Below are 16,800 nucleotides of genomic sequence, written 5' to 3'. Positions count from 1 at the left end.
TGATCAGTGAGAATGTACTTTGGAATTCCAAATAATGAGATGAAGTGTAATAGACACTCACACGACTCTTCTGCTGTATTGCTTCGGATGGGATATGCTAGGGAGAACTTGGTAAGATCATCCTGCATAGTAAGGATAAATTTGAGTTTGCCCGGTCCCGATTCGGGCAGGGGACCTACTATGTCAATGGATAATCTCTCAAATGGGGAAGTTGATGTGGAGGTGATTACCATCGGCGCCCTATTAATTTGCCGATAGGCCTTGTTGGTTTGGCACGATGAGCAGTTTTTTACATAGGTTTCGATATCGCTACGCATATTCTTCCAAAAGAAACGCTCCTTGATACGACTGATCATTCTTGCGGAGCCTAAGTGGCCCGCAATCGGGATATCATGATTTTCTTTTAGGATCTTAGGGATCTCGCTCAAGGAGGGATAAATAATATTATTATGGTAGACGTGAATTGTCAAATTTGTCCCGTCGAACAAATAATTTAGCATGTTGTGGATTTTTGTAAAACAATGTTTATCGAATGGATTTTTGAAATCGGATATGCTAATTTCGTTTGTTGTAGGGTAATTCATCATTATTTGATCTCGTGCGGACTTTAAAGATTTAAATATATCAGGATATGAGTAGTTATCGAAATGATGTACCTTTATAAATAAGAATAAATATGTTTTATTGTCATATGTGAGAGGAAGATGGGAATATAGTGATCTTTCTAACTTATTGAATTCATCTCGTTCCGGTTTAGGACAGTTATGGAATATTTCTTGAATGTAAGGCATGGACTCATCCATGTCTATCGAGGTTGGTATAATTATTAAGTTATTTGTGCTTTTGAGTAAGTCTTCATTGTGTTCGACAATACATGTGTTATATGACTTCTGTGTTGATTTCAAGAATTTAGTATAGGTATCGTCGGACGACTGTGTTGTTTCAGGACTTTGGAGAACTATCTCTGGATCAGGATCGGCAGGTGCAGGTGAGTTTTCGGGTATGGTTTCTTGTATTTCAGGTTGAATCGTTGTGTCAGTAGGTGGGGTTTCGGGATTCTGCCAATTTGTAGGAGGTTCTTCTGGGCTTAGTATCATAGGTTCTATGTTATCCAGATTTAGCTCGTCAGAACGGAATGATGGGGGTGATATAAGAAGGTCCATTAAATCTTCGTCTAGCGAATGAAGATTTGGGTCAGTAGCAGGGTTGGCGTTCAGAGAATCGCGATTTTCCGGATATATGGGGTTAACAGGGTATCTGGAAAGCGCATCTGCGGCGGAGTTTAATTTTCCTTTGCGATATACAATATCGTATTCATATTCTTCAAGTTTGAGACGCCATCTCTGAAGTTTACTACTGGGGTCCTTATGGTTAAACAGCCACTTTAAAGGCCTATGGTCCGTGACAATTTGAAATTTGTGACCATAAAGATAAGGTCGGAATGTTTTACAACCGTAAAGGATGGCAAGAAGCTCTTTTTCGGTAGTACTATAGTTGACTTCGCTTTTGTTCAGAGTTCTTGAAGCAAAAGCTACGGGTTGGTCTTTTCCTATTGGTCCCTGGGACAATACGGCACCAACTGCGTGATTCGAAGCATCACAAGTAAGTACAAACGGTTTTGTGAAGTCTGGGTAGATAAGAAGTGGGGCGGATGTCAGTTTGTGTTTTAATGTGTCGAAAGCGAGTTGTTGCTGATTTTCCCACTTAAATGTGATATCCTTTTTCAAAAGGTTGGTAAGAGTTTTTGCGATTTTCGAAAAGTCTGGAATGAATCGACGATAGTATGAGACCAGACCGAGGAAAGATTTTATATCTTTGGCTGATTTCGGAATAGGGAATTCGCTAACCGCTCGAATTTTCTCCGGGTTTGGTTTGACACCATGTTCTGTAATGACATGACCAAGGTAACAAACTTCGCGACGTAGGAACTCGCACTTATCAGGTTGTAGCTTTAAATTATGGTCTCGGATTTTCTGGAAGATTGTGGTCAGATTGACAATATGTGAATGGATGTCATACGAGTAACATACTATGTCATCCAAGTATACAAAACATCGGATGCCTTGTAGGCCTGATAGGACGGAGTTCATCAATCTCTGGAATGTGGAGGGTGCGTTTTTGAGGCCAAAGGGCATTCGCAGGAATTGAAAGTGACCTTCAGGAACATTAAATGCTGTTTTAGCTTTGTCAGCTTCATTTAACTTGATTTGGTGAAATCCTGAAGCTAAGTCTAAAGTTGAAAAATATTTACTATTGCCAAGTTGGTCTAGAATCTCGTTAATTTGTGGGATGGGGTAAGTGTCACCGATCGTGACGTCATTGAGTTTCCTATAATCAATTACAACTCGCCATTTACGTGTATTAGAAGCATCAAGTTTCTTTGGGACTACCCATATGGGTGAGGACCATGGAGAGTCGGAGGGTTCTATAATATTTTGCTTGAGCATTTTATCTATTTGTTGCTTTACTTCTGTTTTGTGTATTTCTGGAAATCGATATGTTTTGGTGTGGATTGGAACGTCTGTAGTTGTCTTGATTTCGTGTTGTAGAGTGTTCGTGTAAGTCAGGTTTTCATGGGGTAGATGAAAAATGTCGGAGAATTCGGAACATACTTGAAAGAGTGCTTCTCTCTCTTCATTATTAAGGTGTGATACTCGTAATTGTTTAAGCACCTCTCTAGTTCGTTCTAGGGTATCGGCTGAAACGTTTACGTGATTGACTGGACTATTTGGCTTTTCCTCAAACTCTGTAGGATCGACCGGGGTAAGTTTAAGATTAAGGTTTGATTTGACGGTTATGGCTTCGTCAGACGTGTTTACGACTGAAATATTTACCCTATTATTTCCTTTAACACGGACTAGGCAGTTTGCAATCAACAGCCCTTTCGAATGTTTCTGGTCCAAGATCAACCCTTCCTTTAGTTTGGGGTTTGCAACAGAACATTCTATAATAGCTTCGCTTCTAGGTGGAATCAAATATGCGGGATCATGGAATAATAATTTGAGAGATGTCTTGTTCACATGGAGAGAATTCTCGTTATAATCGATGTTGCAGCTATGTGCGTTTAATAGATCAGAACCGATGATGCCATCATAAGGCAAGTGTATTTTATCAATCACGTGGAATTTATGAGATATGCTACCTTTGGGTAATTTCAGTTTTAATTGAAAATGGCCTCTGGTTCTAATAGCTTCTTCGGAAGAATCAATCCCCTTTAGTTGGATTATTTCTTTATTAAGTTTTGGAAGTTGTTCTAAACAAGAATATTTTAATAAGCTTACCGAAGAACCGGAGTCTACTAACAAGGATAATGGGATTTCTGAAATAGAGGTTTCAACAAGGACGTGTGGTAGTAGCATTTTTGCAGGATTGTTTGTTATTTCGAAAACGTCTATTTTAGATGAATCCGATGGATTTTTGATTTCCCTTTTTAGCGTGGATTTCGAAGAGTGTGGCAGTTCAACATTACTATGCTGCTGCGTGGGTATAGAGTCCTTTGAAAGGCAATCATGTAACGATTCTTGCAAAGGCTGGACCGTAGGTTTGGGGCTGGCTACCCTGTTTGTCGGTCGTGGGTATTTAGGAGTAGATTTGACACGCGAAAGGGTTGGTTTTGGTTTAGCTACTTGATTGGTGTCGCTTTTTATGGAGGAAGGTCCCGTACGACACCGGGACGAGACGATATCTAGTTTTTTTGGATACTGTCTACCGTATCATAGCCTTCTTGTTCGTCCATGTGTTCGTCGTTTATGTCATTTACAAAATGTACGCGTTGTTGTTGCCTTTTTGCGGTTGATCTACCTTGAATCGGTTGTTGTTGTACTCTCTCTTCCTACATTGTTCCAGGGTGTGTCCTGGAGTTTTACAGTATCTACAGAATAAGTTGGAAGAATTGCTCGGCCTTGAATTATATTGTGTTGTGGGGAAGGGTCTCGGTTGCTGATTCGAATAACGAGGTGTTAGTGTTGTTGTTGGTCGTGATGAATTTGGTCTATCGTTACGTGTGTTAGGGTGGTGGTGTTGGTAAAACATTTGTATCTTTTCCTCTGAAATCGCTGCATTTATTGCCTCGTTTAGTGTTTTAGGCGATTTACATCTAACTAGGTTCGAAATGCGAGGCGTTAAGCCTAACTGGAAATGATGGAGGGCTAGTTCCTCCATTGCAGCGGTGCGTCCTATCATCTCTCGAGCTTTGTGCCCATGAGAGATGGAAATTTCGGTTAACAGTTGCGAGAGGCACGCCTCTATCCTAAGAGCGTACTGGCTCACGGGTTCATTAATTCGTTGCTTGCATTCTTGCAGCTCCATCAGCAAGTGCGCATAATGTTTGCGTTCTGTGAATTGCGTTTTCAGAAACTCTTTAAGTTGGGCCCAATTAGCGAATTCTTTAACGGAGCACGCTACTTGTGCTTTCCCTTGGAGTTGGCATAGTATATATTTAAATAATATATCTTTTTGATTTTCTGAAGCTAGTTCATAGGCGTTGTTGCAATTGACAAGGAAAGAGTTTAAGGTTTCGCGGCTGCCATCGTAAGGTTTTATAAATTTGAGTAAGGTTGATAAATCTAATTCTATTTTGCTACTGTTTATTTTCTTTTTCTGTTGGGACCTAGTTACAGGCCCCGATATAGGGGGACAGGACATTTGTCCATCGTCTTCTGCGTCGGTCACATTAATTTCGGGTTTAGGGCTTGGTACTCTAGCTTCAGACATCATATTAAATTAAATGTGAATGGGTACAGTATAGAACAATGAAATGTAGTATTACACAATAAAGCGCAGTTAATACAGTAAAAGGGCAATTAGATACAAAATAACATGGTAATGTGTATAACAAAATAAATCGAGTATATTATTAACAATTAAGATATAAGACGGTTTGATTATTAAAAGTTTGAGAATCGCAATGACCAATATGATATAACAAATACTTACTGCAGTGTGCAGAATGTGATAACGATGGATCTCGTTACAGCAATCATTTCGTCGCTCGGCTAGTTGGGTGATTAGACACGTTTGGCACCAGGGGTGTTCACTATGAATTCACTGCACTTGTCTGGATGCCACTTGTTTAAGTCAATTAACAGGATATTCACTGGATATTCACTGGATATTCACTGGATACTCGTTGAAAATTGTTTGGATGATCGTTTTGAATTAGGAGACGGACCTGGGAATCTTTATAGAATCCCTTTGCGCTGCCACCAAAATGTTATGAGCCTCGGGTATGAAGTCTTTTTAAAAAAAACTATATTTAATTTTTGGACAACCGTCCGGATAGATAGGATGCTGGGATGAGACTGACTGGGCCGGGTAGCGATGAGAAGTATATAAAGGTTATAGGAATGCTGGATGGGCAGGAAGATAGCTAGGGTGTGCATTATAGAGTGCAATCAAGGGATGTAACAGAACGCAGACAACCTCTAGCCTTACATTTGAAATAAAATGTTCAATGTATGAAGAAGTCGAATTAACTTGAAACTATTTAATTATTATTAATAATCTTATTTTTAATAAGACCTTACACCTTTTGCCAATAGGTTGTTATCGGATCTTGTATACATAATGTACTTTTACATAAAATTTTGATTAAACTCTATTTTACTTTACCAATAATAATTGATAGATTTTATATAGATATTTTTAGGGAATTTGAACTTAAACATTTTGGTCAATAAATTGATTAATGCAATGTTGTTAATAAAGTCAAACATAAACATTTTATTATTCGAATCAATAAGGAAATTGAAAGTTACTACGGAAGTAGAACTACTATTTTACGGGTGTCAACAAAAGATATCTGAGAAAGCGTACCTTCTATATACCTTTTGGAACGTGACGTAATGGAAAGACACGCCATTAAATACTTTAGTAGTTCATTTTTAGTGCGCAAAATCGAAAATATTCAACCACCGCTCTGTATTGCGATTGCGACACTAATATAGAGGTTATTTTGCTTTAAGTTTATTGTTAATTCAGTAGCAATCTCTGTAAGTATTTTGACAAAATCATTTGTTCACTGCACATCTTATTATCATGCATCCATCAGCTTTATAATTTAGGATTTTCGATAGTTACAGCTAACAAAGATCTCACATCCCCAACATGTTCGATTCGAAATATACCTACTATTAAATTGCAATGTTCAAAAATGTTTTTCATTTACAGAGCTTGTTACTCTGTCTTCTTTGGTATATTTAACTGTATAATAAATTCTTGTTTATAACCATATTGAAGGGATGGACAATATTTAGTAATAACATACGACATTCACCCGGCTATAAGGTCTTTCTGCACTCTTACTTTAAATTTTCTCTTACGTTTATGTAGTTTTGTTGAAAGAACCTTGTCATGAGTATTCTGATATCCGTTTACGTAAATGATTCTTATTTATCTGTAGCATGTAGATCGATCTTAACGAGGGCAAACCACTATTTCTCTCAGTCAGCATTGACGACATTAAGATAGCTGTTTTGCAACATCTCTATTGACGATATCTAGCCATCTATAAACTATTAATTATGAAGGTAAAATACATCTGTTACTCTACATAGTATAATGATTAGTGTGGTGAAAATAATTAATACTCACGTTAAACAATCATATTTTAATTTGATTTAGGAATTTTAGCGAGTATATGGATCGTGTGAAGCTCGACAGAAGTTCTGTTTAGATTTATTTCTGTCAACGTACCGTAGAATTAATCTGCCTTTGCTTTAATAACTATTTATAACTAAAGAAGTCACTTACGGATATTGTATGCTCAAATTCTTAAGCAATCGTAATAAAAGACTCGTGACTTATAATTTGATAAAAATAGAATTGCTTCTTCTGTTAAATCAAAATGTTATGTTTCGTGTCTTAGTATCTTCAGTGGGCGGTTTATTTTATTATATGTATGCATTTAAAGTATTTGCCCATAAATAACTACGTGTTTGAAACTAGTTATCTTAATGTAGGTACTTTGTTTCCGTCTCGTAAGATCGGTCGAATGATCTTGATCTTGCGGCTGACCTGACCCATCTATGTCTGCGCTTTATTAATAAAACATGAGATGTCGCTATTCATGAATTGCAAATCTAGTCCTCAGTAACTATTGATGGAGAATACGCATTAATAAAAATTGTACAATTAAAAAAATCATGCTGCATTACTTAACATCTTAATCATTGTCGAAAAAAAATGTTCAATACAGTTTCAGACCAAGGTTAATTTTATGCATCGTCGGTAATATCTTCAGGTTGTTAATTAGTTTTTACAAAGTTTTAAAAAATTCTGCGCCATTGAAATATGTACTACTATTAAGGGTTTTGTGATATTTGTATAGGAGGCGATGCCAAGCGGATAAAAAGAAGATGAAAATATTTGACGCAAGCCAATCTCTCTCCCTTAATTACATGTTCACCGGTTACGCATATTCTGATCACCCCCTTTCCTTTGTCAACTTACTGGTCTGAAGAAGTTTATCTTTAATGTAGTATTAACGTATTATTTGCGTTCCAGTTGCGAGTGCCGTTGCGCCAGGTGCTGAGGCCGCGAGACCTCAACGTGACAATCAGCAAGCGACACCTGACGGTGGGTGTGAAGGGTCAACCCCCCATCATCGACGGAGACCTCGACGCAGACGTCAAGGTGGAGGAGTCGACGTGGGTGCTGCAAGACGGACGTAATCTACTCGTCAACCTGGAGAAGGTATTCTCATGCAGTTCTGTTTTGAAGTCAATATATGTTTTTAAAGGTTTTTAGACATTGGAAACCCACATTATGAAATACTACACATATGTTTTACTTACGTTATTTATTTTCTTGTATCTTTTATTCGTGGTTTCATGTTTTCGGAGCAAAAAAGCTTTAGCATTCGATTGTCGATACCATAGCAATAAAAAGTTGAGCGAAGTTAAGTAATAAAAAATAATTAAATTTTTCTTTCCAACAAAGGATGCGTCTATAATACACAGATTTTGCTAAATTAAAATTGTTTTGTAATTATTTTATTCAAAATAATAAAAATTATGGCATTAACATTTATCTGAGAATTTTAATTGAACTTGTTTTATAATGTTCTATAGGTTTATTCATGAATGTAAAATTATCTGCTTTAATTTTATATTGCTTGTTTTTCAGTTTTATTTTTTGACCTTACATATTTAGAGAGAAATTTATAAATTATTGTTATTAATTCTAGGTTAACAAAATGAACTGGTGGGGCCGCCTTGTAACAACGGACCCGGAAATATCTACGCGGAAAATTAACCCAGGTACGTACAGTTATGCCCAGTTTATATTATTCCAGTCCAGCGGTCAAATCTAGCGTTCTATTACACCTGGATAATTCACACTGAATTGCTGTGTATGGTGTTATCTGATTGTTATGCAGCGCTAGATTCGATCGCTAGACTGGATTTGTGAAAACAAAACATTAAAGGTGGAGTAGCATAAGTGAAAATGGCGCAATAACACAGACTAAATTCTTCTCTCGATGCATTATTTAAGTCCTAAGGGCTGAAGAACATGAAAATGAGGAAGATTTAATTGATAAGTTCTTTGTTTTACTGCAGAACCATCAAAGCTATCGGACCTCGATGGTGAGACTCGCGGATTGGTCGAGAAGATGATGTACGACCAGAGACAGAAGGAAATGGGCCTGCCCACCAGCGACGAACAGAAGAAGCAAGATGTACTTAAGAAGTAAGTATAGAAACACGGCTTCTGAATAGCATCTGTACACAATAACTAACATCGTCCATGTCTTAAGATGTTTCATATGTTACTTACTAATATTATAAACTAACTTTTACCCGCGACTCCGTCCGCGCGGAATAAAAAAAATGCACACAAGATAAAAAAAAGTTCCTATGTCGTCTCCTAGTTCTAGGCTATCTCCCCATCAATTTTCAGCTAAATCAGTTCGACCGATCTTGAGTTATAAATAGTGTAACTAACACGACTTTCTTTTATATATATAGATGCGAATGTTTGAATGTATGAATGGATGGTTGGATTTTTGTTGGAAGGTATCTACAGAAAGGATTCATGGATCTCGATGAAATTTAGCATAGATGTAGGCTATTAAGTTTTTTTTAAACTTTAAATAATTCGTATATTGTAAATACGTATTTGTTTCAGATTCATGGAGCAACATCCTGAAATGGACTTCTCTAAATGTAAATTTAACTAATTACGCGTATGTCGTATGGCGGACAACATTCTCATTCAAATGATTGTCGTATGAAGACCAGATATTTTTTACTTACACTTGATTTTAAATGTGGCATATAATGTAGGATTACTGCATTTCCTGTATGCTTCTATTAGCACTATTATGTACCTGCCTTGAAGGCGTGTGTGCCTGTATAAAATAAACGTTAATTTAAAATTATTGTGCGTTTTATTCCTTATCCTTAAACAACTTTGACGAAGTTGATTATTTGAATTGATGCGAAACTTTAGAAAAAAAAATAAGGGCTGAAATGAGAGCAAAACATCGCGTAGATTATCATTTATTTAAAATCGAATGGAGTATCAGTCACCAGCACAGGTCTGGTCAATAGTAACGGAAAGGTTACATCAGGGATCTGATCCAGGCGTTGAAGGAGGTGACCCTGGCGAAGCCGGCGGGCATGTTCTGCTGGCAGCCGCGACTCGAGCCGAATGAAGTCACACCGATCTGCAACACAACATCCTCAAACGTAGTATCATCCAAACTTTACAGCGGCTTGCAATTTTGTACGAGAAAGTAAGATATTTTTAGGTATCAACAGGACGTAATTAACTGCAGTATGGAAATCAACACACAGTGTAAAAACCAACCTGCGAAGACATGCCCACAGTTAACCACGAACCGCCGTAAGGTTTGAATCTTGAAGAACTTGCCCTACGCAATAGTAGAGATAAATGGTATACTAACGAGAGTTGACGATCGCGAGAAGACTGCTGGAGTCCCCGCTGCAGGTGCTGATGCGGTTGACGCCGCTGATGCACAAAAAACTATTGGTAAAAAACGGGTACCCCGTTGTTTTTGAACCACCTCTCAACACTGCAGCATCTTCGACGAAACTCTCATGACAAGGGATAGGATAGCGCAATTTTCTTTTCTTTAGTTTGAATTTCTTCGTGTGCCCATGCACCCTTGAAATAAAAAAAATATTAAAATTTATGTTACACTAATTTTAAGACATTCAACATCATGAATGATGGTGGAGGCGATTTTATGGCTAATACATAGTGTACTATAGTACCGCAAGCGATAAGATTAATAGGACATAGAAAAGAAATTTAAAATATAGTAAAATAATATAGTAAAATATAATAATATAAATATAATAATATAGTAAAATATAGTAATCTCAATCCAATTATCATGTTTTAAATAAATTGATTGTAATGGCTTCCGTTTATTCTCTTTTATTGTACTCTGACTTTGTAACAGCGTTCGGTTCGACTGGTGAAATATCACGATTATACAGAAGATAGGCGTGGAAGCAATTCCACATTTAGTCTGTGTTTGCCAGAGGCTTTCTTTTAGTCCTCTTTCCTGTAAGTACAACATGTGAAGGGGAAGTGGACGCATACGAAGGAGATATCTTTCTATGTGTTCCCTTCTAAATCGATGAAAGATAGGCAACGGATTGCAATTGCGCATGTCAATATAATATAAATAAAATAATATAATATATTAAAACAGTAGGTACGCCACAAAAGCCAATAAAATAGCATTGTTACGCATTTCGAGTTACGAATATGCTGTTCGAGTACCAATGCCGATGCTGTTCACCTTTTCTCGGACAAGGTACAGAAGATTTGATGGGAAAGAGAAAAAGAAGGTAAAGAAAATGTTCTGCGTTTTTCCTAGGTTTGTTGAGATCATCGTATTAGGAAACAAGTATTAAGAACAGGGAACCCAAGGCAATCTTAACGGCAACACTGCTAACTATCAACGTCAACAGTCAACCTCAACCATCAAAATAAACACGTAAACGTAATATTTCATCCCTTTGCAGTTTATATGCAGAATAAGATTGAGAAAAATGGTTAGAACTGTATATTCACCAGAATATTGCCTGCAGTATTTAGAACAATATGCATCTCAAGAAATTTTTGTAACAGGATTAATTCTGGGTCAGGTATGTGTAAGCACACTTTTGGTCTGAATCAAACGAAATTTAAATAAATATTGATTGTTTCCGTATGAAAAGATTACAGATGCCCGAGAGAATGTTATACATTTAGCCCGAACGCCAGAAGAAAAAAGCGGTGAAGCGATTTCAAACGATGGTAGCTTTGCCTCAGAGAAACTAGATCCTGTTAAAAATTTACTAGGAGTTTCAGAAGCGTGGGTTGCTGATCATGCTAAACATGTTACACGAATGTTACCCGGTGGAATGTTTGTTCTGGGTTAGTATGAAAAACAATTACTTTTTACAAACTTTATTAAATGAGAGCATTGTAACAAAATTAAAAGCAAAGATAAGATTCAAGTTGAACACATTTATACACGCAAATAGGGTTGCCAGGTCGCCAAACCTACTAGCCGGACCGACCAGCTAGTTTGGCCGGACATTTGGGTAGGAAGCCTATATTATTTAGGATTTTGTCTCAGTATTAATAGGTACACTCTCATTTGGGAAATGTAAAAGCCTAACAAAAGCCAGACAACTCAGACACCGTTTATTTTGGCCGGACACACAATCAAAAAGCCTACCTATGTCTGGCTTTATCCGGACGCCTGGCAATGCTACACGCAAAGACATAGTATTATGCTAGCTAAAAAATATAAATGGTTGATTAAAATCTAGTTTCCTTTAACATTCACGACGACACTGTTTGGTGTCATATAAATAAAAAAGTAATGAGATTGAATGTGGATGGCTATAAAGGTAGAGGAAGACCAAAGAAAGTATGGATGGATTGTGTGAAAGAGGATACGCGTAAGAAGGGGGTAAATTCAGATATGACGGCTGATAGAGATGTATGGAGGAGTAGTACATACTGTGCCGACCCTCCATAGGGATAAGGGCAGGTTGATGATGACTGTTTGGTGTCATAACTAATTTTCCATTAATATAAAGTATATTTTATGCACAAAACAAAAGGTGCTGAACTTGTTATGCATGCATACATGTTATGCATATAAACTACTTCAAAATAGTGTATTTATAATTTCCTTGACATAAACAAAAATAATTGAGTTTAAATGTACCCATAGTGTGTTTTTAAAAGGTCAGGAATTTAAATTGCTGAAAATTCATTAAACTAGTTTGTATTAGTGTTGTTGCTTTTAATATTGATAACACTGGTCTGCAAAAAAATTTTTTTTTTTCTCTCCTTCAAATGTTATGCAGTTATCTTGTCTGATACAACAATACTGAACATAAATATATCATTCAAAGTTTTCTAGCACATCTATATTCTTTGGGACGGAATTTTTAAGAAAAACAATTTTTTAATATGAAATTTTTATCATTCATTTAATTACTTAAATAATGTTGGATGTACACTATTACACAACCTTTAAAACGCATATGACAATATCATTACTAGTTGTTAATCCCATTTTACTTAGTCGTTTTTTTTCCTTTTCATATTTTATAATGGAGTTTCCTGATAAATCGACCAACAAAAATCTGCAAGTATTGCTTCGGACCATTTCCCGTTGTGTCCTCTCTATGTGCAAAATATCGTGATGAAACCTCTCACAGTCTTCATCAGATACTGTTCTGAGATTTGGTGCGAAAAATTTTAAGTGAGAGTGCAAAAAAATGAATTTTAAGAAACTTGTTACTTTTTTGAGCCTTGTAGGAAATGAGAAGTTCTTGTTTGATTTCCTGATAGTTCTGATTTTTTTCCAAGAAAATTTTGGCACAAATTTTCTACAAAAGCAGTCTGCGCCCTTTTTTCGAATTGATTTAAATTTATTTTAAAACTTGAGTCCTTCATAAGCTCGAGTATTTGAGGACCTACAAAAATTCCTTCTTCTAATTTCGCCTGATCCGGGGAAACTTTGTTTTCTAGTACTGAAAGTACTGGGCTTTCACAAAGTTTTTCATAAGACCTAGCTTTATATGAAGTGGTGGAATTTTTTTTTTTCACTAGGAAGGAAAGGATATTTCTTTACATTTTTAGATACAGGAGACAAACTCAGAGAGGTTTTGATTTTGAAAAAAAAAAAAAAACGTTCTTTGTGGTCAGCTTTTTACTATGTTGTGTTTGTCTTTTGCGCGACTGTCCCACTCACATAAAAAACCACAAAATTTGGTATTTACCATTTGGTGATTTTAACTGGACTGCAATGAGGACATCCAGGAGGATGTCCTGCAAGGATGCAGGCCAGTTAAAATTGCTACAACTTTTAGATCAACACAAATGTTCTATGCCTATTGTGAATTTTTGATTTCTTGCAGTAATAACATCATATTCCCATATAATTTTCTTTCATATTCGCTTAAAAAAGCGTCAGATAATTTTTTTTTCTCTCTTTCTATCACTGCACACCGTTTATTTGTGTGCAAATACAATCTCAACCAATTAAAGTTGCTTTAACGCGAGAATAACATAGTATAGTAATATTAGTATAGCAAAAAATCCCATAATTTCTAAAATCTAAAATCAACATTAAAAAAAAATTAGACGTGATAGCATAAAACGAAAAGCAGATATAGATTGAGGATGGTATACTCTTTAAACGGATCATACTTTTATTCAAAGGAGGATTTCGTTGCAGACCAGTGTAATTAAATGACAATGGTAATTACAGAAATTCAATCTATTCTTAAAGTTCAATAGTGAACTAAATTAATTTGTGTACAAATTTTTGCCCTTTAAAAATTTTTATTGCTTCCTTCAATATACCTAACAAGCTGTCGCCCGCGACTCCGTCCGCGCGGTGATATCATCTTAATAAGTAATCGATTTATTCTTCCAGACTATGTTCTACAGCTGTACCAATTTTTTATTAAGATCTGTTGAGCTATTACGGAGATACCTTCAAACAAACATTCATCCATCCATCCACCCATCTATCCAAGATTAAAATATGCATTTAACTGTAAAATTAAAATTTCAGGTATATTTATTACAAGTGATGAAGATGTTTTTGAAGATCCCAACTATTTTAGCAAAGTGAAAACAATATTGAACTACACTTATAAAGTACTGAATACTAATCATTTAATGTTCGCTAACTGCCCACATTCCAATGAGAGGTTAATTTTGCATATGTCAACAAACACAAAAGTGTTGACATGTAAAAGTATTGAAGTAGGACCCAGTAAGAATGTTGCCATTAAACCCGTTGAGTGGAAATTTTTATCCAAACCTCAGCAATGGCAGAGATTGGATTGTTACTATGAGTTTGATGAAGTTTATCCCGTGATTGTAAAGAAAAATGGTATATCTGTTAAACAACAATTTCAGGTATGAAAAAAAAAATTACAAAACAAATCAACCTATTTAACGAAAAGAGGTATAATTTTATTAAAAGATGGGTCACAATATATGTCCTTACCCCTACAAGTAATTTATTTCTAAATAATAGTACAAAATAATTCCATTAATATTTCAGCAAATACTGGAATCATCTTATAAAACTATTGAGTCAAGTGTAATGTTCCTTGACGGAGAGCTGAAAGATCCCTCGGAGCAACTTGAACAACTGATAAAAAAGAAAAAGACAAAGAACAGCTCAAAAACAGTACAAGATGTTCCCAAGTCTATGTATGTGTCATTATTTGTGCCTTTTGTAAGTATGGAAAACTTTTGTTATCTTAATTTGTGACCTCTCCTTTTATTATAGTTGTCTAATTACATAATCACTTAAGTTGTACCACCACGTCTCCCATGAGGGGCTAGAGGCTACACTGAGTTAGGATTTAGTCAAGCACCCTTAGTGCGGATTGGTTGACTTCATACAGTTATATTTAAATATTGCAGCGTACATCACAATATTAACCTTCACAGTAAGAGTTGACTTAAGTTGTAAATTTCATGCTATTTCTCACTTATTGCTAGACTGCAAAGCTTACATAGATTGAATTTGAGTCCATAATGTTTAAAAAAATAGTTTTATAATTTTTAGGAGAATGCTTTACCAGAGACAGTAGAGTATTTAGAATGTGATGGCAGTATACACTTCAGTGGTATTGTTGCATCCAGTGTGTTCATGTACCCTAAAGCATCAATTGCGGAGGCCATAGCGGCCGTCAAACAAGATATTATACGGTCACTAGCCTCACGCTTTACAATGCATTGTGATGCATTAATTGATGATAATTTACTACCTGAAGGTTTGTTACTATGTTTATTTATTTTTCTTTCTTCTAATTTTCACTCAGGGTGGGTTCAAAGTAAACATAACCTTGACCAAGACCGAGATCAAATGTAATTTTTTTTCCAAATTTAGCATATTTTCTTGTTGGCGCTTCGAATTTCAATTAAGCTTAGGTTAATGCAAATGTTATAAATGGTCTTGATTTTAATTAACCAAGTATATTTTACTTCAATCTATATTACAGAGAAAGTGTGTTTCAACGAGCCTCCCAGACGTGTGCTAGTACCAGTTGGGTCTCTGTACCTCTGCGACTACTTGTTCCCTGGGGAAGCGCCGGCTGAAGCCCTGCTGTCAGTAAGGGAGCTCCTTGACTTGCAGATCACGGAGGCAGATGTTATCTGTGACATTGAGACTCCTGCTGGTATGTTTTTTTTATGTAGTAGTAAATGGCATCCATTGTGAGTTAACCGTTCACAATTTTCCTGTTATAGTAAATCATTTATTTACCTCTCTATTATAGTCTCACAAACCTATCTGGTCCCGTGATTGTGACGGTGTTTTAGTTAGTTTTGACAAAAATATACTTTATTGGTTAGAATATAGAAAATAACACATAGGGTAAAACATTAAAAGATGTCTACTTAAGTTACACTTTTTGTCAAAGAATGAAGGGAACATCTATTAATTTTCCATGAAATTGTATGAACCATTTTTGTACATCTAATTTAACGAATTTTAATGATTTAGCATTATAAATTATGAGATGCCTATCCTTTTTGTTTTATCGTCGTATTTTTTCAGATACATCAGAGTTTGATGCACTTGATAGAGACACAAGCAGCGAGGAGTTGTTAGCGACTCCGCAAGAAGCTAGCCAGTTTATGTACATAACAGGCATTTCTTTTGCGTTCTTAGTGTTGGTTGTGTCAATTTTTATCCACTACTATGACAGTATTGCAGAATTCATGCGTAAATTATTAACTATATCGTGAAATAATATCATGTATCTCTTTGTACTGTCTACATATTATAATGTTATAACACAATAAATGTTTATTTTCAATTTTATATTATAAAGTGACATATAACTTGTTTTGTACAGATATGTGATGAGTAAAGATTAAATAAAACAATTTGCAATTGTGCGTATTTTTATTTATTTATTGTTATCAATCGATTTTTAAAAGATCATCTCTTTTTGAAACTGAGATATTTTGTGAGTTTGTCTCGGTATGTAATCAAGCCCACAGTAACACCGAAAATTAAACACAGATCGTCACACAGAAACAGGCGTTTACTGTTTATCGGAATGGGGAGTAAAACTGAAAACTCCTAAGTCAACATTTTTACGTCTTTCTAGCGATTTAAAAAAAATGCTTTTTAATTTAATAAGTTATGAATTGTCTTAAAAATTTACTTGTTTTTGATTTATTTTGAGTAAAATTTTATATGAGTCGTTGCTATGACTACACTTCACAGAGGACTTTGTACGTAAATTATAGTGTTTAATATTATGACTGTTAATAAATTAATTC

General features: G+C 35.7%; 2 protein-coding genes across 2 annotated transcripts in view; both read left to right on the top strand.

The window, feature by feature from the left end:
• Positions 1–9,379, top strand: part of LOC106714772 (nuclear migration protein nudC) — a 41,812-nt gene extending 32,433 nt beyond the window's left edge. The window contains exons 5-8 of the mRNA XM_045678460.1: positions 7,504–7,692; positions 8,186–8,258; positions 8,559–8,688; positions 9,127–9,379. Coding sequence (XP_045534416.1) covers positions 7,504–7,692; positions 8,186–8,258; positions 8,559–8,688; positions 9,127–9,178 — 444 coding nt within the window. The 3' untranslated portion in view covers positions 9,179–9,379. The remainder of the gene's footprint in view (positions 1–7,503; positions 7,693–8,185; positions 8,259–8,558; positions 8,689–9,126) is intronic.
• A 1,565-nt stretch (positions 9,380–10,944) lies between these two features.
• On the top strand, positions 10,945–16,329 carry LOC106714851 (protein odr-4 homolog). Its single transcript, XM_014507970.2, has 7 exons — positions 10,945–11,123; positions 11,196–11,394; positions 14,063–14,412; positions 14,561–14,737; positions 15,074–15,281; positions 15,510–15,686; positions 16,067–16,329. The coding sequence occupies exons 1-7, from the start codon at positions 11,028–11,030 to the stop codon at positions 16,255–16,257; spliced, it is 1,398 nt and encodes a 465-aa protein (XP_014363456.2). The 5' UTR covers positions 10,945–11,027; the 3' UTR covers positions 16,258–16,329.
• Positions 16,330–16,800: the final 471 nt, after the last annotated feature.

Source organism: Papilio machaon, chromosome 6 (genome assembly GCF_912999745.1).
Source record: "Papilio machaon chromosome 6, ilPapMach1.1, whole genome shotgun sequence".
Lineage (NCBI taxonomy): Eukaryota > Metazoa > Arthropoda > Insecta > Lepidoptera > Papilionidae > Papilio > Papilio machaon.
This window is presented reverse-complemented; position numbering and strand designations above follow the sequence as displayed.